General features: G+C 35.6%; 2 protein-coding genes across 2 annotated transcripts; both read right to left on the reverse strand.

Annotated features, from left to right (window-relative positions):
- Positions 1–148: 148 nt before the first annotated feature.
- On the reverse strand, positions 149–21,631 carry LOC128221695 (cell death abnormality protein 1-like; the record flags this gene model as incomplete). The annotated part of the gene is made up of 19 exons (XM_052930296.1): positions 21,505–21,631; positions 20,876–21,037; positions 12,501–12,628; positions 9,291–9,330; positions 8,941–9,058; positions 8,293–8,432; positions 7,605–7,719; positions 7,022–7,161; positions 6,028–6,165; positions 5,026–5,052; positions 4,512–4,626; positions 4,089–4,291; positions 3,858–3,972; positions 3,267–3,382; positions 2,754–2,868; positions 2,273–2,421; positions 1,904–2,018; positions 1,292–1,485; positions 149–210 (listed from the first exon to the last, which is right to left on the reverse strand). Coding segments are annotated over exons 1-19 (2,319 nt in total), but the record flags the coding sequence as incomplete, so codon positions are not given.
- Positions 20,603–27,293, reverse strand: LOC128221696 (fibrinogen beta chain-like). Its single transcript, XM_052930297.1, has 9 exons — positions 27,272–27,293; positions 26,943–27,095; positions 24,457–24,533; positions 24,201–24,269; positions 23,189–23,309; positions 22,639–22,766; positions 22,113–22,209; positions 21,505–21,669; positions 20,603–21,037 (listed from the first exon to the last, which is right to left on the reverse strand). The coding sequence occupies exons 1-7, from the start codon at positions 27,291–27,293 to the stop codon at positions 22,135–22,137; spliced, it is 645 nt and encodes a 214-aa protein (XP_052786257.1). The 3' UTR covers positions 20,603–21,037; positions 21,505–21,669; positions 22,113–22,134.
- Between the last annotated feature and the right edge of the window lie 667 nt (positions 27,294–27,960).

Here is a 27,960-nt window from a genome sequence, read left to right on the forward strand (position 1 = left end):
ACATATGTCAAAATCTTTCCTGCGTGAGGTATTGCACTTACTATCTCACTGCGTGAGGAAATGGATCCCCTTACACTGGAAATGACGTCACTCACCTCTCATTACACCTGTACATTCCCTTGCTGGCGTCCACACATTCACAGTCGTAGGCGCAGCCGTCCTGCCACGTGGCGCCCTGGGCGTACACCTGACCCTTGTACAGACATTTGCCTGAAGGATAAAAAACATATATACAGGACTGAGCAATTTAGATCCCCTTGAACTCAAAATGTAATTAAAGGCAGCAGTATTCGATGCCGTGAACTGGGAATTGCAGACCAGATCGAGGTCGTTTATGCCATACTACTGCGATATTGATATGTGTCTAGTGTTATGTAACAAGATAAACACAATCCATAATAACATGGAATGTGTGAACAGTCAACATTCGAATGCCGATATTATTTTTTAATCGCTTAACTGACAATCGGAACACCTCGGCCAGTATCGATTTAGGAATTGGCTCGAAGCTTGCCGGAGATGGCCGAGTTGTTACGATTGCTTAAATAAACATATTTTAAAGAGGAGCTGTTTTTTGTCGGCACTTTTCGTTATTCAATTTGAAAGTTTGAAAGGGGGCTTATGAAACTTATTATTCATTATCCATGCCTATATACACATACACTGGCCGAAGTCACAGAGAGTTTGGCTTCATAAATAGGATGCAAATATGTGTTGGTGCTTAAGCAGGGGCGCATCCATATATGACGTTAGAGGGGGTGTAACTTAGGGGCGTAACCTTTTGACCTGCGCCCTTCCCTCAGAACCGAAATTGGTTAGGTATAACGTGTTGGCATGGGGAGTTCTCACCCAAAAATAGCTCAACAATTACGAGTCCGAAATGGTGCATTTGGGCATATTTTATTCATTTTGCCATAAAAAACCCGGACGATGGACGTTTTTAGCTCCCCCCCACCCTTAAGGTATTAACTGAGGCAGGTGTTAAGGTATATTGAAAACCATCATATCATTTTTTGCATGAACTTCATTTTTGAGTAACACCAGAATTATGCTACGATTATGATATATAAATATATAAGAGAAGTAATGAAATATAATATCACTATGATTATAAAGCAATTGTGTTAATTTATTTCTTAAATAGCACAATATCTATATAAAACAGCACTCGGTTAAAACATTAACAATATTCAAATTTAACATTTTGTAACTTAAAACTATACCACATCTGTGTTTGAATTAATGATTGGTTGATCACCTTACACAGCGATAAAAAGAACTCCGTTCTTACTGTTGTAACTGGTATGGCTGATCTGCCCAGATATGATGCTGGTTGGGTGGCCATATCCGGTGAAGGCGCCAACAAATCCCGTTGTTCCTACATTTCCGCCGGCGTTCTGACACTGTGGTACCCGGCAACATTGTGGGTCCTTGGGGTCGGCGACGAATGTGCACGTGGAAGGCACGTTGGTGTACTTGGGGCACCTGTAGAGGGTTATATTTAAGTGAATCTGATTTTTGGACACAAATCAATCTAAAGACTAAAAACTCCATAATAGGGTTACAACGAATAGGGCAGGGAAAAATGAATAAGAGAATCCAAATGAAAACAAATAAAGTTACTTGTAAGGTCATGGTCGTGTCCATCGTAATATACGACTACAATAGATCCCCGTTGGCTCGAACTCACGGTATTGCTTACCTTCAGTTTAATGAAATCGGTCCTTTACATCCAGTTCGAGCCAACGAGGAATTCGAGGTAAGCGAGTTCGACCAAACGGGGTTCGACTAAAGTTCAAACGATGTCTACATGTTTTTCCGAATATCATCCCGTTTACTACTTAATAGATATTTTACGATGGTTAAACAATCATTGCCATCATGGTTGGGTGTCCATGTTTACCTGTCCGTGCACTGGTAGTAGTGGTTCAGGGCGTCCTCACAGCGGCACTGGAGTCCACATCCGTCATACCAGGACTCGCCCTGTCGGTAATACAGGCCCTTGTAGTGACACAGGGCTGAAACAGTTATTTAAACAACGTAATATTAAAGCATGATAATAATGTAATAAAATCATACTTTCAGACCTAGTCACACGTTCAATACATTGAAGTACAAGGCAGCAATGGAGGCAAGCATCACAATGTATACTACTTCAGGTTCATTATAATAAATAAAAGAAAATCCGTCGGAAAAAAATGCAGCCTTTTCCAGATCGTTGCAAGATGGAAACATAAAATAAAAGTAACATGTCTAAAATGCAGAATGTTACCATCTCCAGTGGGCGGTGTGGTGACGGCGAAGATGGGGGCGGGCGTGGTGACGACCATATTGTAGTCACAGTGGACTGTCTTGCAGCAGTGGTCGTGTGGATCCGTCTGTAGGCTGCACTGGGGAGGCAGGTTCACGTACGCCGGGCACCTGCGCAGGAGTACAAACTAGTTTATGAAAGTCTCATTCTAAACACATTATACTACATAAAATATAAAATTTCCATTTCAAAACAATGTCATGTTCACAAAATTATGGCCAAACTTCAATGTGTGTACGTCACAAATGTAGCCGCTACCCAGGACGACGACTTTACCAAGGTTAAAAACGCTACCTCCATTGTTATTTAATGTGGGGAAAAACTGCGCAAATGCCGCCTTAAAGTTAATATAGTTTTAATGTCAACATAAATGCAACTCATCAATTTACAGTTCTTGTAAATGGAAGAAATAAAATTGCAGAATAGCCTATGTGTTTCTCACCTTTCGGTACACCTGTACTGTCCGGCGGTAGCGTCAAGACACTCACATCGATACTGACAGCCATCGTCCCAGGTGGCGCCTTGTCCGTACGTGTTACTCTTGTACACACATCCGCCTGGATATTTAAAGAAAATTGGTAGAACTCGTTTTTAGAGCGTATGTGTCTTAAATGAAGTAATCATGGCAAAAATAAGATTTATTAAAATCTTCAAAACAAAACAGAGACGGGTTAACTAGCTGCTGATGCATTCATTAATCTTCAGAGATCTTCAGATCTTATCCCATGCCACTTTTTTCAGATGGAACGACTTCTATGGTGACTGATTTATGCCATTTCATGTGTTCGCATTTTCGCAACGAAAGGCGAGCATACGCCCAATGACGAATGGTCACCGTATGTATGCATACCAATGCCGAAGTATGGTTCATATAAGACCATAAAATCGCCCGAAATGGCAGAAATCAGCCAAAATGACTTCATGTCCTCGGGTTTATGTGTCATTAGATACTTACGACCACTTCCGGTAATGACGGTGCCTGTGCCGCCGCTACCTGGGGAGGGGGTAGTGTTCATACCGGAAGTCTGGGTGCCGGCTTGGGGCATCACCGGCTGACCATATCCTCCATATCTAACATTACGGCAGTGTATTATAGCGAATTTTCTTAGGAGAAATGTCACAAACCTTTTTGTATTGTTTAAATAATTTGACTTTGAACTGAATTTTAAGAAAATGCATGGTTGTCATATACGTGAAACCCTACACATAGCATTTTTATCCGATCTGAAGTTTTGCCCGTTAACACTGAAATGTATAGGGAAATAGTAGTGTGTAACCATTAACCCCGGTTTGAGTGAAAATATCATTCGGAACCCCTCGGCCATTTTTATCGAAAAAAATATAATGCGTAATAGGCCACTACCGTATTCAACTAGCTATCATTCATATTAATCAAGCAATTGTGATTTAACATCACTTCGGGTACCTTGTTTTATTCTTTACTATTGTCTTTTCAAACTCACGATACATGTACAAGCAACCCCCATTCTAAAATGTGTATATAGCATAATATATCAATATGATTATCTAAAACGGATTTACTTACTTGTGTGAACATTTATACTGCCCGGTAGATCCATCCGCGCACACACACGTGTAAGAGCATCCGTCGTCCCAGCGACGACCAACCTGGTACAACGCTCCCTTGTACAGACAACCGCCTGATAAAAAGTATAGATGATTATTTCACCTGTTTGGTGTTAAATATTCACTGCTAGTCATTGGTATATGTATGAAACATAATTTAAATGCAACAAAATCCAATGAAAATTCTTACTGAGCGCTCCAGTTATCATGCTTCCTGGGTTTCCGGTTGCCGTGCCTCCTGGCTGCGGGGCCGGGTTGCCACCGATGGTTCCGGTGATGGTCTGGGAGCTCGTGAACGTGCCGGTGTTACCCGTGCACTGGATCGTGGAGCAACAGTCGCCGGTGTTCTTCACCAGCGAGCATCCCAGGGGAAGATTGACGACATCCGCGCACCTGAGATGAACAGCAAGAGTGGTGTTTAACCTTCAGTTCTGCAACAATCATGCGCACAGTGGTCCGAAAATTGGTTTAAGGAGAACAATATTTAATAAGCATATAGAGAGCTTTTAGAGCGATTTTTCGACCGTCTGTACAAAATATTTTCATACAACAAGTAAGCACTTCGTAAATTTGTCCTCAGTTGCATACCTTAGCAATGGTCAAATAATCTTACTTTTTCTGACATCTGTAGAATCCATAGGCGGCGTTATCGCATACACATTCCAGTTCACATCCGTCGTCCCATCGCTGGCCTTGGTAGTAGGCCACGCCGTTGTATATGCACACGTCTGTACAGAAAATACAGCGAGACGTCAACCGTAAGTACAATAAACTTTTGAATGGTAATATTTAATTCCATGTCATTTTTGGCATGAAAGTTGCAATTGAAATTACTCCTCACTTGAAAATGGTGAAATGTATAAATAACCATATAGATATGCCGGCGTTTTCACAGGGGCAGGGTGCGCTGCTTTGACACAACCCTTTGACCACGCCCCTCCCCCTATTTTTTATAAAAAATCCCAGGCTTATCAATAATGATTTGGGAACTGTTACTTATGATATTTTTATAACTTTTATTCGATTATCTTTGTAAAAGAGCCACGTTTAAAAGGGATGTTTTTATTGAAATATAAGTCCACAGCAATAACATCAAGTTTATAATCTTAACAAACGGTTACACTCACCGTTTGGTCCCGGGGTCGGAGTTCCATCTGGAAATCAAGACGTTAAACGTTAAACACAGACCACGCCGTCGATACAGTCTCATGTCGAGGGGTGTAAACACTCTCTCAAACGAATTGTCGTGTATCTTTTACGATATGTTGATCAAATCATAGCGTATGGATTCGCCAAAACTCATACAAATTTTACTAAGGATTCTCTGTGGCATCGCATCTCAACGTAACCCGGCCCAAGTCGCCAATGTTTCTTGTTTATATGAATAAGTTCACTACAGTTAATTGTACATTAGTGTTGTGTGTATATAAGAAGGACTTTATCATCGTAAACAATACCTTTATACTGCCAAAAGAAAACAGCAACTGTCAATAACTTCGACAATATTTGTGTTTGTGTTAGTGATCAAAATTATATTCAGCCAAAAGAGAAGAAGGTTTTTCTCAAGTTTTTCAATTCATTTATTTCAGAAATCTGCGGCCAGCCGTTAATGATTTTCAGGAGGTGAAGCGGTAAATATAAACAGAGGCTGACCCAGTATTGTTAGTATATACATTCACAAAATATATGGCAATGTAACTGCGACGCACCAAACTATTTTTGTTAGTACATAGTTCAAGCATAAACCATAAATTGGTTTCAATATACCAACCATTCAGAACTCCACGGCCATTTTTATCGAAAACGACGGTGCCTCGGATGTATGCCGGTAAATCAGTAAAAGTACATGTAGTTCGTTACATTTTGAATTTAATCATTAATTAAATGTAGTGTTATACCTTGTATGTGTTGGTCTTAATTTAAACCGATTGTCCGTGAAGTGTATAATTGCAAATATAATTTAGATTTCTAAGAGTTAAGTCATTAAGTTTAACTGCTAAATTAAATTACTACGTGATCTACTTGCAGCGGACTGAAACCCCCCGGATTTCTGACATTGTTAACCGTCCATATACATCCGAGGTTGTTTTCCGATAATAATGACCGAGGAACTCCAAATGTATACCAACCACAGAATCCGCAGTAATGGGTACACTGATCATGTGCCCAGGCCACATAGTTCGCATCGGCGCATGTTGCCTGGCCATAGGACGCACAGTTAGGAATCTTATCGGTACATGGCAACGGCGTTGTCACTTGAAGGGCCCCTGGAAAAGAAACATGTGATATAAAGTAAGTTGTATTAAATTGAAACTCTTATTCAAAATCAATACAAACACATGTCTATCAAACATACATTTTGACTGATTAACCTCAAAGTAGTTACTAAATAATGCATTTATGGAAAATATTAATTACAGGTAAGGCCTAAAAAAAAAATTTGTTTGGTTAGGGTTACATCCTTTTCAAAAATAGGTAGGGAAGGTAGGCTTTTTTTATTTTTATTTTTTTATTAGGCTTTATATAAGAATGTCATTTTCATCATTGGAGAATGGTGTTAAAGTTATCTTCTATATAAGCAATTAAGGTTTTAAAGTACATATTGAAAAGCAAAAAAAAAATATTTTTTTTTTTTTTTTTAGTTTTTCATATCTTTTTTCAAACTGACTATAAAAACGTTAGGGTCGGCGCCTATTCCGTAGGTAGGGTCGGGTAACCCGAACCAAATGTATTTTTTTTTTAGGCCTAACAAGATTGTAACCGTGTATTAAATAGCAGAAAGCGCAAAAATATTAAATGATTGGTGAATGCTTACTGAGGTCTACTTAAGTTTTATAAGGTAGAAGTTTTGCGTTTTAGGCTCATTGCTTTCAAATTCAGGTATCCTTCATAAGAACCATTGTTTTCGACATTTATTCATCCTTTTTAAATATTAAAACAATATTATTTATTGTGGTAACTCTTGATTGGGAGTAAGAGTGCATCTTTAATGTTTTATCATTATAAAATATCGCAATAAATGTAAACAGTTGAAAAACAAACTATTTTCTATCAATAAAGCGCTGAGGGTAGGAACGATTACATTGCAGATGCATTCCTTGCATTTATTATGGAAATATATACCTGTTCCCTTGCCGGAAACCGTTCCTGTTCCAGTGAAGTGGCCATATTGTTTGTTGAAGGTGCAAACCGGTTCCGCACAGCACTTGCCGGCCTGTGTCTCCAAGTGGCATTCCGATGGCACAGAGTCGTAGTGGGCGCAGCTATATAAAGGCAAATCATTTAAAGAACTTTCTAGGTGGTGTCGAAGATACAATATAGTGGCATTGAGTATATAGAAAAAAGATTTATATTTACAGCATAAGCGAGAGGGTTCGGTTTCCTTATAGATAACACATTTTGATAAAATTTAATAAGTATCAAGGGAGAGTATTCTTCTTAGCTTTACTTAAAAATTGAATTACCTGCCCTTGGCTTTCTTTGTTGTTTTTTTTAGTTTTAATCCGGAACTGTCAGCCGTTTTTTTCGCCCCAATTAAACATTATATTTACATTTGTTAATTATTTCTTATAAAAAAGTCATGTTATTTTCGGACAGCTCTCGGTTTTCCCGCCTTTCAATCAGAACAATCTATTCTGACGGGTTTTGCCTAAATTGATCTGCAAAGCGGTTAATGGCAAGTATACCAACATTATGCTATACATACACAGACTGGCAGGTGTACAGTCCGACCTCGGCGTCCTGGCAGTAGCAGGTCTTGTCACAGCCGTCCTGCCATGTCTGGCCCTGGTAGTATGGAATGCTTTTGTACATACATACAGCTGCAATAAAAAATTGAAACACAATGAAACCAAATGGCATTTGCTCGGCGTGCCGTCAGTGATTACTTCAAGAAAGGTCAAGTTGAGTATTAGAATGATTTCTAACTGATAAATTTAAATATTCCTTTAATAAAATGCCAATTGTTTATGTGTGTAATTGCTACCAATCTAATTTAGGGACATTATATTGCAGTAATTTCAGAAAAATAATGAAACAAATTAGAATATAAAGAATGTGTTTAAGGACATAATTTTCAAGGTATCAGCTAAAATAGGAGGTCATATCTTTGAACGAAATGTTTTGTTTTTTTTGAAAGAAAAGCCTCCATGTTGATTTGCCTCTGACGGTAAGTTTAGTCCCGTTGGCATTTGCGTTTATATGCACATATTTTCCCCTAGTGTTCATTATCCGCGGGTACAACTTTGCCCCCAGGGTTAACTTTTGTCATATAAAAAGAGCTTAAGTAACCTGGAATAACAATAATCCGCACACGTTGCTTGTAAAGTTTGCAGTATGTAACGGAGGTGAGCGTTCCCGTATATAATTTTTATCAACATTAAGAACCAACGCACCCATTCCATTGTATGTTCCGGTTGACTGGCCGTTGGTTGTGAGGTGGGTTCCCTTGAACTGGCAGACGGGCTCTAAACAACAGCCGCCGCTCTTCTTCACCAGCGTACACTGGGGTGGCATATTGTAGTAAATAGGACACCTGTTGAGGCAGGGGGGAGTGTTAATATTAAATACAGAGTCTTATTTTCCCTAATATGAACAGAATACAGAAGAATAGCACAAAGCCGAAGCCAGGTCGACCGCTTAAGCGGACAAGGACAATTTCGTAACTCGGGATTACATTTTAAGATATGACTTTGTCATCGGACTGGGTCGAGAATGTATGCTTATAAACAATTATTTTAGTTTGACAAACATTGTTCTTCGATAGTTTTACCACCGCGTTGCGTCGCCTTTACCAAATTTTGATAAATACAAATGATGATAATGGTCTTGTGGAAGAGTTGACCGCCTGTCATAGAGGAGGTGGTTGGATCCTCACTCGGGTTGTTTAAAAAATGGTATATGAAAAATGGACACTAGTACTTGTTCTTACCAGGTAACTAGAGTTTGCTACCAAAAGCTATCAGCTTTCGTCACAATCGAGCTTAAATAAATTCGTATTCACTAGAAAATTGCGTCCCGCACGGGAACACTGCGAAACGTACTTGTTGTAGCAGCTATATTTGCCCATAGTTGCATCGTCACAGGTACATTCGTACATACAACCGTCGTCCCAGGTCTGGCCTTGAGTGTACGACTTTCCATTGTAGTAGCATCCTCCGACTGGAAACAATAAACGACGCGTTTAGGCCCACAGCCATTAAACTATATACTAAAATAGGTTAAAGAAGTATGTTAAGTTTAATTAGGAGATATAGCAATTACGTTTTGTAACATATGGAGCACTTTGGTAAACAGAAATAAAGAATTTCTTTATGTAGACGTGTAATTTCATGCCACGGACCAAACCATGTTAAACGCTGAATCTCAAAGCTCGAAAGGAACGAATGAGTACCCACAGAACCCTGTAGTGACGACCTGTTGATTGTTGATCTCTGCAAAACCGAAAACACACGTTATAATAAAACAAAGCAAAGCATCTGGCCCCGATTTCTCGAAACTTCTTAAGTCCCTTATAACAGGATAAAGCTAAGCTAACTTTTTTTGGTTTTCAATAAATTGCGTAACATTCACTTCTTAAGGAGTTCTTATACTTTAGATAGGAATTATCATTATAATAATCACGATAAACTATTTTTCATTTATCAAAATTCAATTAAAGTATGTATTTTGGCTAATTGAAATAAGCTACTTAAGCCTGTTAAGCTTAAGACGTTTCGAGAAATTCGGGCCTGACTGTCAATCTGTACATCTGACTAGTTTAAAGGTAAAACTACCATTGAACTGTAATAAATGTTTCAGACTCAAAGGAACCCGCATTAATTTGAAGTATTTATTTAGATCATATGAAAATTGTAAGTTGTAGGTACCTTCGCATCGACAATACTTTCAAAACGGTATGTCTTATGACAAATTCCCGGCGGGCAATCATTGGAGCCATAACATTTTGTTTTGCAATGAAAATGCTCTAACGCGTCTAGTGTTTCTTAATTTTATGTTTTGGATGAAATTAAAAAAATGGGGAATGAAATTCCGCATATGATAAACTATGTGGTTCCACAAAGCATTGCCGTGACCATGTCTTGTGTTAAATGTTAAAATTCTGAACAAAAATCAAAATCTACCCTAAAACGTAACGTGATTCGTTTCAGTTAAAGATGCACTCTTACTCCCAAATAAGATTAACCACAATAAATAATATTGTTTTAATATTCAAAAAAAAAGAGAGAAAATATATATATATATCGTTCACAAACAGTATATATATATATATATATATATATATATATATATATATATATATATATATATATATATATACCAGCAGGTTTCTCAAGAGTATCGAGAACAAGATAACCTCTTTCGTTAGTCAAAATTTTACATATTCTCATGTTTTGGTCAAATACGTGCAAATAAGTGATGTTGGTGAGCACATATTCCGATAATCAAAGGGGAGAAGTCTGTAAAATCCAAATTTATATTCTCACTCGTCTGGAAACATAATTATATGAAATAAATAACACAGTTATTGATACACGTTGATAATTTTATTGCAACCTTATTTCTCACGATATTGAAAATTTATACTGCATTTACAGCATCAAATTATGGTCAATTTATAACTTGCTAATAACTTAATAAAACTGGTTCGTCACTGGCGTTATGAAGGATGACACCAAAAACCGTCTGCAAATCTCAATGGTGGAGACTTGACATCAACACTAAAGCGTATTTTGCTATGATATATGAGACAGTTCATCTATACGTGCTTCAATTATACATATCGTATAAGATGGTAATAGTTTCACAAATGAGGTCGAACAGATCATGAATTTAAGATAAGCAGGAATATTTTTATATTAACGTATAATATTAAACCTGTAAAAGTAAGGCCAGGTCTGCTAACAAAAATGAAGGTAATTAAGCTTAGGTCATAAAACTGTATAATACAAAATAATGTTGTAGAATATTATATAATATAAAATCATATCAATGTCATACTAACTCGTCGACTTAGTCTTAAGTACATATAATTGTTTGTGAAAAATGTATTTATTAAGTAATATTATACCTTACATAAATGTGCCCCTTCTTCGTATATATAAAGTTGATCGGTCGTATATCAATGCATTTGAATAAATATCCAGTTATTCAAATGGTCTATATCATTTTAGGCCGGTCCGGACCTCGCTAAAATATGATATGGACACCTGACATCATATAATATGGACAGCTGAAGTCATTAAACTGCTTTTAATTTTCACAACGACATTTCATTGGCAAGTAAACATTATTAGATCTTTTAAAAAACACCTCAAAGGCGCTTTAGAATTATTAAATTGTTAAATAGTGTTTAGTGTAATATAATAAATATAAAACACCACTTCGGGTCATATGACATTACAAGGACCGGCCAGTCTGCCTCCGAATGTGAATAGACCTATGCTAGCCCCTCGGACCATATACACCTTCTGGGGCTGACTGACCGGTCCTTATTTTGTCATATGTCCCTCATTAGTGTGTAATATTTCTTTAAGATGGGTGTATGATATTTTTATCGCAACAAGTATACTGTTTTGGGCGGTTTGCATGCACCTGGATGTGACCGGCTGCCTGACCAATCCGCAATTCTGTCAAGACCCACTTCTCGCAGAGGTCACGTTTCAAGTAATGTGTTACAGATGCCGGGAGTTATGGAAAAGTTATTGCACAAACAGTTATGAAGTGAAACACGTTGCGAATAATGTAGCATACCCATCATGAAAACATCAAGGCACAAGATGGTACAATTCGAAAAGGAATGCAAATTGTCAAAAGCTAACAGAAAATTGAAATCGTTGTTTGCAACACTTTGAATCTTACTTACTGATGTATCACATCGCTTACAACACATGTATTTTTCGCAGTTTTTGCGTTTCCTTCAAATTCGAAATTTACTGGGTTTGTGTTCCAAGTTAAAACAGATCATTCAAGAACAGGTTGGGGTTATGTATCTTTACTAATCACGTGACTTTCAAATATTAAATATGCACACGATAGACTCGGGAACCAATGTGTACATTTTTATACGGGTAAATCAGCGCAGACAGCGACGGAACATTATTTCAATCATGCTAATTGTAACATAAAAAACAAGCGCACTAATAATGCTGAAATACTGCAGTCAACCTTAACTTAACGATCGGAACATCATAGTTGAGGTCATCAGTCTTTCAGGATCGCCAAATTTAAATGACTGATAATAAAACAGATGACTGGTGTACGGTCCATTCAGGTTATTGCACATGCACTCATTGAACCACCAGCCACCTCCATATTCTTGGCGCAGTTGTCAGAAGGGGCTTGGTCCACATCCCTGTCGTATGTTGTAAATGGCTGGTGGTTGATATCCATTCTAGTAGCAGTTTGGGACAAAAGGTATAAATCGGACACTGTAAATATACCATTTATCAAACTAATGGTTTCTGGTTAAGAAATACATTCTTGATCTAACATTCAAACATTGTAGCACTTATTATCCTTACACACGTACTACTACTATACAACAAGGCTCATAATCAGTTTAGCAGAATAAATTATTAGATATAAGCAACAAAATACTTACCGTCCATCCCCCAACCTCGGTATCCATATCGCAGTATACGTCAAATTCCCTGTGCATGTTCCAGGGCGTGATTTTGTAGACTCCTGAACCACGCGAGAGGCCAAGTTTTAAAACATCGCTACAGTCATCTGTTATGTAGATATTGATCAACATGCAGTATATAATATATGAAATTTATTGTAATTTTGTGAAAAATGATCATTACGTCACTTGATATATGTATTGATTAGACATGTTGAAAACAGACAAATGCAGGCTATAGTCTCATCCATTAATAAATAAAGTTTTACACACAATATGATGTGGCATTTGATATGATTTTCTCTCATTGTCAAGTTCCAAGCAATTGTTCCCGCCTTTTTTTTCCGGACTTGGGTTGGAACAGGATCGTGTTCTGGTCACAACGCCATCACCATGTTTCGATATTACATAACAATAATATAAAAAAAATGTTGAACTCCCTGCAAACCATCTTGGACATATTTGTATTGTACAGGCCCTTGACTCGTTTACTTGTCCTGAGCACGTTACTCCGCCATTTGTCGGTGAAGGATTTGTACATTTTCGGTGTCTGGATTGCACGCCGTCACCACAGCTGAGCGAGCAAGAATCCCAAGACGACCACTCAGCCCATTGGCCATCGATACGTTGCATTGCTAATATGAAATAGCAAATTATTCTTCAAGCAGAAGAAAATGAGAACCCAGTCAATTAGTTTATGAATTTTTATCTGGTTTTCATGAAATCTGAAATATGTATTAAATATGCATAAATCAATAAAAGAGCTCAAATGATAGAATTATAATTATTTAGAACATAAAGTAATGCAATTAAGAACGGATCAATTTTGCACCAGAATGTGTCGTAGCTTGATAGTCCATTATCACTTCAAGCTCATGATTTTCATGGTTTTTTTTTTCTTTTTTAATTTGGCTCCTTTATTCTTATTTTTTTTCTTATTATTTCTCCAATTCTAGTCAAAGAGTGTATATATTCATTAATAATTAAGTAAAACTTCTTTTTTATTTTTGTTATTTGATAATTTGTCGTCCTTACAAGTTGTAGCAGACCCATATTTTGACATGCTTTATAAAAAAATCAACCTATGAAGTGGTATATTAGTTCACTCTAGTAAGTTTGAAGTTATATATAACACACCATTGCGTTGTCCTACCATGAGCCAACCTTATTACCTGTTTGACAATCTCTGTTACAATGATCTGTGGAGCAGCAAGCATCGCATACGTGGATGTTTTCGCTTGAACGGACGATCTCGGCCTCTCGTTTGCCAATTATTCCTGGTCCGTGGTACCGTCCACAGGTCTGAAGTATCATTCACGTTTATATAACAAACATTTTGTCAAAACAGTTTGGACTTAATACTGTAACAACAAGTATTTGGCTTACATATGTATCATTCAAATAAAAGTTTGCCTGGCCTAACTCATCTTTCCCTGCATAATAAGGTTCGTCGCTCTAAAGAGCGCCTGTAATTTTGGTTCAAAAGGAAGACTTACGGACTGTTGAAGACATATGTCAATGATGCGATCCAACTCCTTTTACTCCAACCAATCTGTGCATGTTGTTTAAGTTTTGAAATTGATTATATAAACATTATTTTGATAGACAAACACCTTTATCCACTATCAAAACTAGCAGATTTGATGCAATTCTAAGAATACGCTTAGTTAGGTCTAAAACTTACATGCTGAAGTTCACATGACGAAGTATAACAAATATCGCCGAATATATTCCTCGCAGCCACTTTACATATCTGAATAATTTATGAATATATAGACAATTTTGATCATGATATACTATGTTATCGAATAAAGCTCTACAGAGGCGTATGACGGGGTACGTCTGATTACAAATCAATTCAGTATTACAGAACAACTTGAGACCATTACACGCAGAATTGTCTGGTTAGAGATTACCTACAAACGAAACAAAGTAACTGCGGACCAAATAGATTGGATATCGCTATTATTCCGCAATCTACATATCTTTAAAATAATGAGTCGTGAGTTCACGAAATATCATTGCACACGATCTTGGATAACTGTAACAAATAACTATTTCATTGTCAACACGTGCGATACCTTGAAATTAATTACCCATCTCATGGGCTTAATCACCGTACACATCTACTATATGTTATTTTTGTGGATCAATACGTATGGTCTTAATATAAAAATCAATTGATGAATAGTGTAATCTCTAAATACAAGACTGTGAAACGCCCAAGTCCAACCTGTTTAAGATATTTAATTTACAAATAAGATACTTTCCTATAAGGTTAGTTTAAAATAAATTAATTGATATATTTTGGTCAATTATAATCTGTTAGAAAAATAGACATTTATTTGTTTATTTTTGCTGTACACAAAGGATTCCAAAACAATATGAGGATATCAGGATTTCAGGGATTTTCAATTTTCTAGAATAAATCAAATAAAGATTTCGATACACAAGACCGGAAAATAAATCAAAGTAATAAATATTTTATTAATAAATCGTAAAAATTACCTTATTCTGTTCACAGAACTCGATATCATGGAATCTTCCAGACGGCGTAGGGTTCTGACAGTTGTAACAGATTGGACCTCTTTGGGCAGGATAGTCTGAAAGGAAATACTTTACTGATAGTTAAATCATTCCGTTTCATTATCATTATAAACATTTGGTTACCATTCAATGTACATTTCATTGTAATTTATGTAGCATTAACATCGCTGAAAACCGATGGAAGCAGAGTTGATTTTCTTTGTATCTGGCTTAGGCGAATGTGAGTATCGTTACTGGTCACCAAGTCAAGTAAACTTTATTGTAGAATCCTCACCTTGTGCATTGCAGGTTACGTGATTACAAAGATCAATGTCACAACAATGTGTACACCGGCTGCTTTGAGATACAGAAGTGATGTTCGTACATGTCTGAAAGGATACATACGACTTCGTATTGCAAAGTCAATGACTTAAAACTTTACAAGAGAAATAATGAATAATTGTGACAAGTGGACTATAGTTAAACATAGTTTGATATTGCACAAGCAATACTTCACCTAAACAAGAAAACAATATATTTTTTAAAAATCAAACGAACAAAAAGGCAAGATGTGAAATAAGGCATGATTATCATCGCAGAAATAATCGCGTATAACTCGTTATATTCAAAATGTCGGGGTAATCGCCGTGTCACAGTCGGGGAGAATTATATAAAAACTCGATTGGGGTTTAGACCGGTTCGTGAGTGTTTCACCTGATGCTTAATTATGATATACCTACAGTGCTTGGGGAACTTCTGAGATCGTACACGATCTCTCCAAATTCATTGGCCTGACGCTGAACAATGCAAACCTGTTAAATAATGGTTAAATAACGTATTTATAACCTTTACAATAAAATTTAATTTTCTATATTGATCAAAGTACAAACGACCTTTTCACGTTCATAATTTTACTCATACGATTAATTAAGCAATCCTGATATACAATTAGTCTCATTATTTCGACAAACATGCAATGCAAACTGCAGGGAAACGCCGCCAATGCAATGGCCAAACAACAGTGAACTAGAAAACACAAGCGTTTGAACACCACATACACAAATACGACAAACTGATCACATACAATCGAAAGCGGATTACAACTAACCTTAGATATAATGCCTAATCTTTGAACACCAAATCTGATCATGCGCACTAAAAGTCTTATCAATTTAAGTAAACAAATATGACTCTATAAACACGACAGGACAATCCTTGTGCCTAAAGTGTCGTCGAGGCCAAAGGAAGATCACGATATAAAATACAAAATGCCAGGTTAAATGTCTATTGCGCAACTACGAATAGATTCTGCACTTTACCATACATTAATGCAAAAATATTTATGTCCACAATTGGGATTGCAAAAAATTGATACGACATATTTCTTCTATTGTTTTAAAACAATATTATTTTGACTTTCAAACGAAAATAATGTGTACACAATGAGGTGAAAACTATTTTGAGTGAAACGTTTGCGTGTTTTCAATAGTGGAATTTAGGCCACAAAGCTATTATTGTCTTTGTGTCCGTTTGCATCAAACTTAGGAGTATGTAATCTATATCGAATTACTGTAACCATTCCATCCATACACCATGCTTGCACTTATTAGTTATTTATAAAAAGGTCGCTTCATTTTTTTATAAATGAGGAGATTATACACGACTGTAATGCAACGGGATTTATAGTTACCATAAAAATTAAAGCATGCAATTGCGATATTGTTTTTACCAAAAGAAAGCAAGTATATATATGAAATAAATAGTATGTGATCTATACGAGTGCAAGGTGCAAGTAATAAAAGTACCAACGATCAGTATTTATGCGCAAAGCTACAGAAACAAGCTCAGTAGCAAAAAGTTTAAACATAAACCCGGTTTAATGGCACTAGGTAAACGCCAACGACAAAGAACATTAACTCACAAACAAGAAACATGGAAGAACAGCACAAAACTCCACAAACAGCACAGGGCATACAAACTATATATATACAAACTAGGTATGTTTATCAAAGATTGTTAGGTACTGCATTGGAACGGTCAGTAAAATGTAAATTTACTGGGAGCTTAAAGCAGTTTAAGTGCACAAACCCATTCTTATCCAAACAATCCTAAGCAAAGAAAAAACGCAAAAGGTAAATCTTACCAAAGTATGCATTAACTTGAAGAAACTTAAGAATAACAAAAATAATAACTTATAGGTAAACCTCAAGTACTTCTTTGATTAGAGATCCCAACTCTTTCTGCAGATGGAGGAAGCACCTCATGCAAAACTATTTCAAAAGTACGATGCAGTCATGAACAGATTATGTTATTCAAGTTCAAGCAGTTGAACGTATGTTCAATTAATGACTAAACAGTTAACATTGAATGTTTAACCGAACATTACCTGATTCTATTATCGTAAAACTGCAAATACCAACAAGTTTATTACTTCTTAATCAGCGCAACATTTCCAAATAAGGATCAATTTCTTCTGTTTTGGAGTCAGAGAGAGAAAAGTTACGAATAATAACCATGGGTATAACTCGTAGCTCCTTATGCTCATCATTTTAAAAATGTACAATGTACATTCACTTGCTCTTAATCCCTACTTTAATTAACCGCTTTCTCTCGAAATAAGGCAACACCAAATTTATGCAACTATGCCTGCAACACTACTTTTGGCATGTGTTGGTATGTTTATGTTTTCGTATTTTACCTCTTTGTTAAAGAGATCTTCTGGTTATAATTAGCTTCATGTATTTCTCGATATTTATTGATTCAGTTCAACATGGCAGCATTTAAACGTTCTTTTTATTGTTAGTAAATTTGAAATTCCATGCAATATTCATCGCTATGCATGACCTTTTCTCATACCTTGTTGAAACCGTTCTGAGGCAGAAGTCATGCGGAATCTTAGCAAAACATTTCAACTTCTGGAAATTTCCCCATTTATCAAAATAATCGGTCAAAACCGGTGATTGACACCATAAAACAATTAATCCATTACCGATTGCATGTAAAAAAGGTGATCAGTTTTACCATTATTTTCGCGAATAGGAATTTATTTATCAAATATATTGCCTTTTAAGTGGCTATATAATCCTTGATAAGAAGAAAGAATGCTTGTTAAAGATTATTACTTAAAAATATCAGAATATGTCAAAATCAGTATAAAAGAGGATATGTTGTTTAAATGTTGTTGTCAAACAGCCCGAACACATAACTATCCAAAAAAGCTGTTGACGGAGAAGATGTTGCTTAGATCAAAAGCTAATGGAGATGGCAAAGGAGCTTCTTCAAACGACTATGGACTTCAATAAAGCTTCACTTCGGAGGCTTTGAATTTATCATGGCCGAGTTGGAAATGCAGTCAAATTGAGGCTGAGTGGCATATCATGTTCGATGAGCTTGATGTAAGGGCTACATGATACCACTATACATTAATTACTTAGTTACTAAATGGATTAAACAGTGCTGACTCATGGATTTAGGTTGGCTATCACTTTTCCATTTCTTAAACAACTAACACAGTCTTTTTTAAGTAAAGAAGTCTTAATCTAAGCTCTAAGCTATCTCTTCAATCCTTACCCAGTATACTTGTAACATGCTGATATATTAGCAACATATGAATAAATACTGTTTTAAACCAGCACAGTCTTTTCGTTCAAAGTGGTCCATTTTTTCTTCGCATTGTCTGTGAAGCAATTATAAATGCGTACGTCGATAAAATTTCAACCCTACCTTATGTGAAATCGATGAAAACACTTCGCCTCTAACTTTTCCCGGAAACAGCAATACATTTTATCCGTTGTTTTTGTTGTAGTTAACAATAATACAAATGTAATATGGAAGCTAATAAATCCGCCTTTGATTATTTTAATTGGTCATACCTCAAAGCAGCTTTTGAGTATTTATCCTGGGGAATGTATCATGTACCTTCTTCTTTGTTCGTGACGAGCCTTATCCATTGCGTTATTGGTCTATGAAAATAATCGACTATAATACTCACAGACGAAGAAGGAATATAAAATTACAGACCGTCACGTAGTAGCATCATTGAAACACGTTTGTACACCAATATACCTTTACTTGATACTAAACTGAATCCTACTCTTAACCTTATTGTACTTATAGTCCGGTATAGTTCTTGGCAGGGATATTATATTCAAAATGCAGAGGTGTTACGCGAGATATTGTCAATTCTGTAGAAGTGGCAGCGGCGCGTGCCCGTTCCTCTATTTTTGTTGTAAATCACGCCGTTTAAATTGAGTTCAATGTCAAAGGCAATATGCTATCATTTGTAGACTTTACCTGCATGGCGCAAACTCACAATTACAACAACGAACGATTTTCACTTCTAAAAACAACTTTGATTTCAATCCATGAGAGCATTACAATCAATTTCATTACACCAACATATTTTAGACGGAAATTGATGTATACATTGTTTGAAAATAAGCGTTGTTTGATCGAGTGTCCAATATTTCGTTAAAATTAACAACGTTATTAACGTCATCATTTCCAGCTCGAATTGTTACTTTTCTAAAGGTTTATTGAATACACTTGGCCATGTTATATGTTGTATATTAAGCAAAATTTTAGACAAGTGTTTCCGCTGCACTGTTAATATTATGTGAGCACATATTCAAAAAAGTCACGTTGGAGAGTTAAAAACAATGCCGTTAATCACGTTGGTAACTTTAACAAGCATCTGAACAATCGGCCAATTGTTAAAATAGTTAAGATAAATTGTTGAGTTTACTAACACGAAAAGTCACTGATCTAAACAAAAATCGTATTAAGATCATAATTTTGCATGATTTTGAAAACAAAATAACAATTGAAATATTTGAATTGTTCTTTAAAATGTACGATTATAGAAAACGTGTTAAATGCTCATTGAAACTCCTTCTTATGAGATTTGACAAAAAAGTGATGAGTGGTGTGTGGTCCTTTCAGGTAATTGTACATGCAGTTATTGAACCAGCCAAACTGTTGTGCACTGTTGTCGTTTGCTGGTCACTATTGTCCCCGTTGCCCCCGTTCAGGTTGAAGGCCGGTGGTTGATATCCAAATAAAAGCCCAGCTACAGTCAACTGGATAGCATCAACAGCTGATGTTGAGCTCTTACGGGTTCTTTAACTAATTCATAGAGTCACGTAACATAACGACATTTTAATTTTCATAACAAATTCGAAAGAATCAAGACATATCTGACATGTTTCCTCCTAAATAGTATCCATTCCTTCTGAAATATTGGTTTTATACTAACACGTTATTAAAAAGAATACACATTCTTCATTCAACCGCGAAATTGATTATAAAAAATAACATGTATTCATACATATGTTCATGTTTAGGTTTTCTGCACGCTGTGTGTCTCTCGTTATGTGAGTTTAAGCAATGCGCGTTTAAAAAGAGTCCTTGTTAAAATGGTTGACTACCGGGGTTGTCTCGGTAGTTTAAATACTATTTGTGTTCAGTCTCCCGCGTTTTTCTACAACTAACTATTTACAATACTTCTGTTTGGGCTAGAAATGTTTTTATTGTAATATTTACTATGTGTTAGTTCAGAATGGAGTACCTCTCCGTCATCGCTAATGTTAAATACACCAACATATTTGTGATACAACTGGATTAGCAAGTCACACAAATGTTTGGAATTGAACATTATTGCTTAATTAAATCAGTTGAAATATGTCCATTTTGTATGTTTCGGGAATGAGCTAACACTTGCAACAATCACGTTTAATCTGAACTTCTCATTCGAAACATCATTTTAGACGTCTTCAGTCTTTGGTGTTGTGTAAATGAGCTATAATAAAAATATCCATGGGAGTACGGACCATTCAGGATAGTGTGGAAGCAGCCATTGAACCACCAGCCTCCTCCATATCTGCCTGCACAGTTATAATACCGGTTGTCCACGTCCCTGTCATATGCTGAAAACGCCTGGTGGTTCATATCAAGATTATTGCCAGTGTTGGACAGAAGCCAATAATAGGACACTGCAAATAGGGTGTATCCATATAAAACCATTATCATTAAAACTCTTTAAAAAGTGTTGGAATTTGAATAAATTACATAAAAAAATAAACCTTTTGTAAACACATTTTAATTTAATTTCATACATAAAGATGAGTTAATTTTTAACTTAAAGTCTATTGATGCAATCCAGTGTAGAGATAAAAAAGCGATATTTTTGCGCTTTTTAAATGTGCCAGCGCAGAATTATTTAAAAACAAATATGGCAAGTAATTATTATCTGTGCATAAATCATACCATAATATGTATTTAAATAATAAACCAACTCCTAGTAACTTATAGGACTGATATACTGAGCAATGGTAAATAATTATGTTTTATATACACTGATATGTACTAACTTAAGCTATGTACAAAGCTGATTCATGATATGCCTTTATGACCACTTTAACGGCATAACAACTCCTAGCAAATATCACGAATAACATACTTCCACTTGAGTTGATTCTCCTATCAACGTTAAAGTTGTACTGGTCTGGTGGAGAAATATAAAAACCCGAGTACTCGTCAAATCCAGTGGTTCCGTTTGGTAAACTCACATCCAGGCGTAACGTCATGTTAGCCCGGCTTGTCATTAAGTGAATAAGACTCAGACCTGTGAGATAAGATAAATTTAATTTACATTTTCAATGGTGTTGGATGTGTACTCGTGTTCGGATGTTATAGGATATGGGTACGAACATTTCTATATGTAGTAACACCAAAACAATGTACAACGTTTCTTAGAGTGAAAAGTATTTGTACATATTGTAAGGCATTCATCGAACAGAGCATACAATGTTTATAGGCATTGAAACTCACTATTTTAGTTTATTCGTAAATAAACACTTAATCTCAGTTAGTGTTACTAACGTTACGCATACCACTTAAAACCCTTACGTCAAAATAAATGTTTGTAAACAGCCATTTTTTTAATTTCTGTGAATTTTCTGAGATGTTTTGTGATGTTATATTTATGTGTAATAAATTATAACAAATTGTAGCAATTCATTATCGTTTGTTTATACGAGAAAATGTTTCGTTTTCGTAGGAACTGACCCGTCCAAAATTCGCCATCAAATTAGCCAAATCCCCTCTCGTATTCCACAAAGCTCCTGTTGAAGGCAACAGAACCATCCCAGCGTCTATGAAACACCTATATATTGAAAGCATGGTTATTACAAACTGTTTGTATATTTAAAGTCCTGGATAATGCATTATGCATAGATGCTCTCAAAACGTCTTTGAAGACGCCGATATAGAATATATGGCATACACGGCATCTTTTCTGGAGTTTATTGAGACGAAAAACGGCATGTTTTCATTGTATTGTCGTACCAGTCGTGCCAAGCTTGTACGATGTACACTTAACTTTAAGTAACCCACACATACTCGTTTTCATACAAGTGGTTTCCAACCTCTTTATAATTATTTTTTTTCGAAACATTTATTTATATATCCTACATTCAAATGCACGAATATTTATTGACCTGGCTCTTAAAAATATTATCGTTTATAGAAGCTGCTTTTCATTAACAGTACAAATATTGTCAGCGTACCCTTAATTTAAACAAAACATACTTACCGTCCACCCTCCACCTTCTGTATCCATATCACAGTACACCTCCACCTCCCTGTGCGTGTTCCAGGGCGTGATTCTGTACACACCAGACCCGCGCGACAGGCCCAGTTTTAATACTTCGCTGCAGTCATCTGTTGAGTAAATAATGCCGAAACTATTTATATACAGTTTAATCATAATAATTGGTTTTAAAAATGTAACACAATAGTAGGATTAAAAAGATTGACTATTTATAAACTGTGGAATACGTTTGGATGTTTTCATATGAATATAAGAAACTTTTAACTTTCTCAGTTCCCTTTGTCACGTAATCAAGGTCTAAGGAATATGCTATATATTTTCATCCCCACATGTGAATTCTGTAGCAGTATTGGTTCAAGTAATTCTTATATGTAAATTCACTGTCTAACATTTCTTTCTTTGAATGGAACGTTATACTTTTCAGTAATATAAGTTAACTGTGAATGCCGATGAATAAAGGTTGTTTCTATTTGAAGCATGGGTGTACACGAAGGTAACACCAACATTTGTATCGTATAAAGGGAACATTTACTTATGCTACATAATTGGATGTTACAGAGGCTTCCCGTGCAACATTCATGGCAGGATGGTTGTTGTCGTGTTTCAATTGAGCGACCGACGATTTCAGGCACATTACCCGATAGTGTGCACATCTGTAAAGAGAAAACCCAACAAATCTAGAATAGCAGTTCAAAATGTGCTATACTTCAATGAAAGATAGACAGGCTGTAGAAGTGAATATCATGAATGTGATTGTCCTTTAATCCATTCAGTTTCATAATTTTTCGATGACATAGAGAAACGTTATCAACAATGTCGTCGTGAGTTGAATTGTGCCTATTAACAGAGTTAGCCTTTTTGAATACTGCTTTCAAATAATCCGGTCATATGTTATAATACACCATCAACATTATCGGTTATAACTGTTTATTTATCGAAACTAAATGTAGTGATTCAGAAAATAGAATTCAAGAAACAGTTATAATAATTTGTTGACAAAACCTTTTGCCATTTTCCAAAAGATGTTTAGTCTATTTATTGTATTATTTTGAGTAAAGATACCACCACGAGATATTGTTGACATGTAAATCATTCTGGTATCTGGAACCATTGCTTATTTAATTACACGTTCGCTATGCAATGTGCATCACAAGTCAAACTCCGACTTAATTATTTTTGACTCAGAAACGTTTACACATATGCACGGACACAATTGGTATTCTAGTTAAATATTGCTATTTAAAAGGAATGAAAAACGATGTGACTATTTCATTATGTTATGTATGCCCTATGTAAAATTACTTAGTTGTATCAATAAGTCAATTATTTCCATTTTATATTTGTAAAATAAATAAAGAATTCAAATAATAGATTATCAAAATTAGTGATAAGTCTTTCATCGATAACATGTGTACACGCTGATCGAAAAATAACTCAAAGTTATATACTCAGTAATTATAAATGAAAACATGCTTTTAATGCAATGTTAATAATGAGGAAGTATAACTGTAATGTACTGAAGATACAAATAAATAACAACTCACTTTGCTGCTTAGACATCCCATGTCATATGAAACATCATGCGCTGTAACTGTTCTTTCCATAAAGCATGACTGGAAAAATAGCTAACTATATATTTGTATATATATTTTTGGACGTTCACATTATTTCTACAAGCTTCAAGTTTGATATTTCAATATACAATCTTTCATTTTCGTAATGTTTGTTTTTAGCCATAACATACTTCCACATAAGTTTGTTGATATTTAAATATCCATATTTTCGTAACATTACACTAACCTGTCCCAAGCCACACAGTTGTGTCTGGTTGCATGTTGATGGCGTCTTTACATTCTTGCAACTGTAACACTCGAGGGCTAAAACAAATCAAAATTACAATATCAAGTGTGTAAAGTAGAATGAAATATGACAAGTTATGCAACTTGCTCATTGATCACAAATGTTGAAGTTGTATGTTGGTTAACTGCGATTGTCTTGACCACATACGCTATCACTCATTTTAAGGAAGATCAAATGGAATAGGCTAATTATGAGTACCCCAGCTTCAAAAGGAAATGTTGATGTTAGATTAATTTTATTTATTATTTTTTTCAGGCTCCGTAAGATTATTACGGATACACAATAAGTTAAGATATGAAATTAATATATTTAAATATTGATACATCCGTTGCTTTTGAGAGGTGGACATGTGTGTGTTATAACCATGATACAGTGAACCGCGGCAAGCAAAGCTGGATTTTATAGTATCATGACATTATCAAATAATACTAAATCTGAATTTCATGCAATTGAAAATAAATCTGCAGTTCCTAGCTTCCATTTGGTACTTTGAATTCCGTTTGAAAAGAAGAATAAATACTATAATGAAGTCGGCTACAAGTCACAATAAAAGCAGAATTTTTCTATGATTATTTCCGTATAGCGTGGCGTCAAACCTATTTTTCATTAGGGCATCAGTGATCAGGAAAGAAACGTATAAATAGCACGATTGGATTAAATTTACCCATTTGTGTCCAATACATGTGTTGTGAATTAAATCTGAGAGTTTGTGTCTTTCACTATGTTCACGAATTTGGGAGTTTTATTCTTTAACAAATCATTAAATTGGGGCAATGGCCTTTCAGTAAGTCAACTATTTGGGAACTTCCCATTTTTCGATTTGAGACCTGTATTTATTTAAAAATGACTATGTTTGGAATTGCAGGCGTTTGTATTGACTAAGAATGTCGCTATCTTCTGCTTTCATTTCTGTGAAAGCCATTGGCCTGGCTGGCACTTATTTACTAGTTGGATCAATTAATTGTAGCCAACGCCATACAAAATGTCTGCGTGTAATGATGACAACGTCATACTAGAAGGCTCAGTATATTGCGGACATTGTCATACTAGTTGGCTCAGTAAATTGTTGACAATGCCATACTAGTTTGCTCAGTATATTGTGGACAACGTCATACTAGTTGGCTCAGTATATTGTGGACAACGTTATACTAGTTGGTCCGGTATATTGTGGACAATGTCATTCTATCTTGCTTCGATATTGTAGACAATGTCATATGAGTTTGCTCAGTATAGTGTGAACAACGTCATACTAGTTTGCCCTATATATTGTGGACAATGTCATTCTAGCTTACTTGGTATATTGTGGACAATGACATATGAGTTGGCTCGGTATATTGTGGACAACGTTATACTAGTTTGCTCAGTATATTTTTGACAATGTCATGTAAGTCGGCTCAATGTATTGTGGACAACATCTTACTAGCTGGCCCAGTGTAATGTGGACAATGTCATTCTAGCTTGCTTAGTATATCATGGACACTTTCATGCCGACTTCAATGATCTATACCTTCCGAGTGTATATTGAAATAGTGATATTTTTTCCATTTTTTTCAGTCTGTTGCCCTTGCGATACATTGTAAAGTAATGATTAGTCTGTCATATATCCATAAAGGACCATGTTTAGTATTGGGGCGTTTTCTATCTTTACTTGTTTATCATTCGTTTCATCATAGTATTTGAAAATAAAACAATTGCTGCATTTTAGTTTTTGTATTTGTCTTGGTTAATATTTGTATTTGTCTCGACCTGATAAAACTGTACCAACCTCTGTCCATTTCTTTTGTATGTGAAATTTGCATTCATTTTAGTCCCTTGTGAAATACAATAGTTTTAAGGCTAATATTTACATCTATCTGTGCGTATTCAAGACTGGTGGCCTTTTTTAAAAATGGTAAAAAAAGTTGTTTCTAAATCTATTAAAAAGTCATTTACCCGATGAGGAAGATGGCGTCGTTTGTGGAACAGATGCTGGAAAAATTGATCTTATATGGATATGTTGTTTTCAAAATATTTCGACACGGTTCTGATTGTCTGCTTTCTTGTCAACAAAAGTAAAGTAGTTATTCTAATTCAACGTTAAATTACTCGACAACCATTTCAGAAGTCTTTATGAAAACAACAACACTAGAGAGACAAGAAATGTCTTTGATAACAAAAATGCATTTATAAAAGTAAATGAAAAAATATCGAATGGCACGTTACTAGAACATATACATATACCGAAGCTCATTATTTTCAAATTCCTGTATTTATGTGGCAAACCCAGTAAATTTAGATTTGGAAAAAAACAAACGCAAAAACAGCGAAAGATGCATGTGTCGTTAACGATTTAGGTTGTCTTGAGAGGTGTGCTACAGTATTCGCAACTTGTTCCACTTCATAAATATTATTACACAATGTTTTCGAAAAACGTTTACATTACTCACAGCATCTGTTACACATAACAGGACACGTGACCTCTGCGAGAATGGGGTCTTGACAGAGTTGTGGGTTGGTCCGGCAGCCGGTTACATCCAGGTCCACGCATGAGCCAAAACCTGTGTCCACGTGCAGGCAAACCGCCAAAAGCAGTAGAATTGCTGCAATGAAAGCATTTCATTCTCAGACATATAACATGTACATTTTTCACAAAAGAATTTACGTGCTTAAGACTCCGTCGTCGAGATAATACCGCATTGGTATAATTTTATATTATAAATTATATTCCACATTATTGAAGTGTATAATATAGTTTGAATGAACTAAGCTAACTTACCTTTCTCTTTGTCAGTTGACATAGCATTACTTTTTTCTGATTTAATATTATACGTTTATATGAAGACAGTCCTGCTTATCTTGAGTTCATGATCAGTTCGACCTTATTTGTGAAACTAGTACCATCTTACACGATATGTATAATTGAACCACATATTGATGAACTCTCTTATTTATTTTGGCAAACACGCTTTAGTGTTGACGCTCATGTCTCCATCATTGTGATTGGCAGACGGCTTCATTATAAATTTGGAATATCTTGAGAAATAAAGTAGCAATAAAGTCATCAATTTTGTGAGAAATAAATTTGAAATGTTATTTATCAATATCGTGAAAAAAAAATAGTAATCTAAACTTTAATTGAAAGAAAGCTGCACTATAAAAATTTCAATATCGTAAGACTTTTGATGTCAGAGGTTTTGAAACTTTGTTCATAAATCACCATTTACAACTTTTTTTTGCGTGATTGGTATCCGAAAACGTATATAAATTACTGCGTCATTCATTTCATAGATATTTCGAGACGAATGAGAATATATTTTGGATTTGACAGACTACTCCCTCTTGATTTCGTTCGTGCCATTCACATCTTGGAATACGCTTACAAAATCACGTTTGTACACGTATTTGGAAATTTTAAACAAAAATCAATTATTCAATTATGGTAGTGGCTTTATCAACATTTATGAA

The sequence above is a fragment of the Mya arenaria genome, chromosome 16 (assembly GCF_026914265.1).
Source record: "Mya arenaria isolate MELC-2E11 chromosome 16, ASM2691426v1".
Taxonomy (NCBI): domain Eukaryota; kingdom Metazoa; phylum Mollusca; class Bivalvia; order Myida; family Myidae; genus Mya; species Mya arenaria.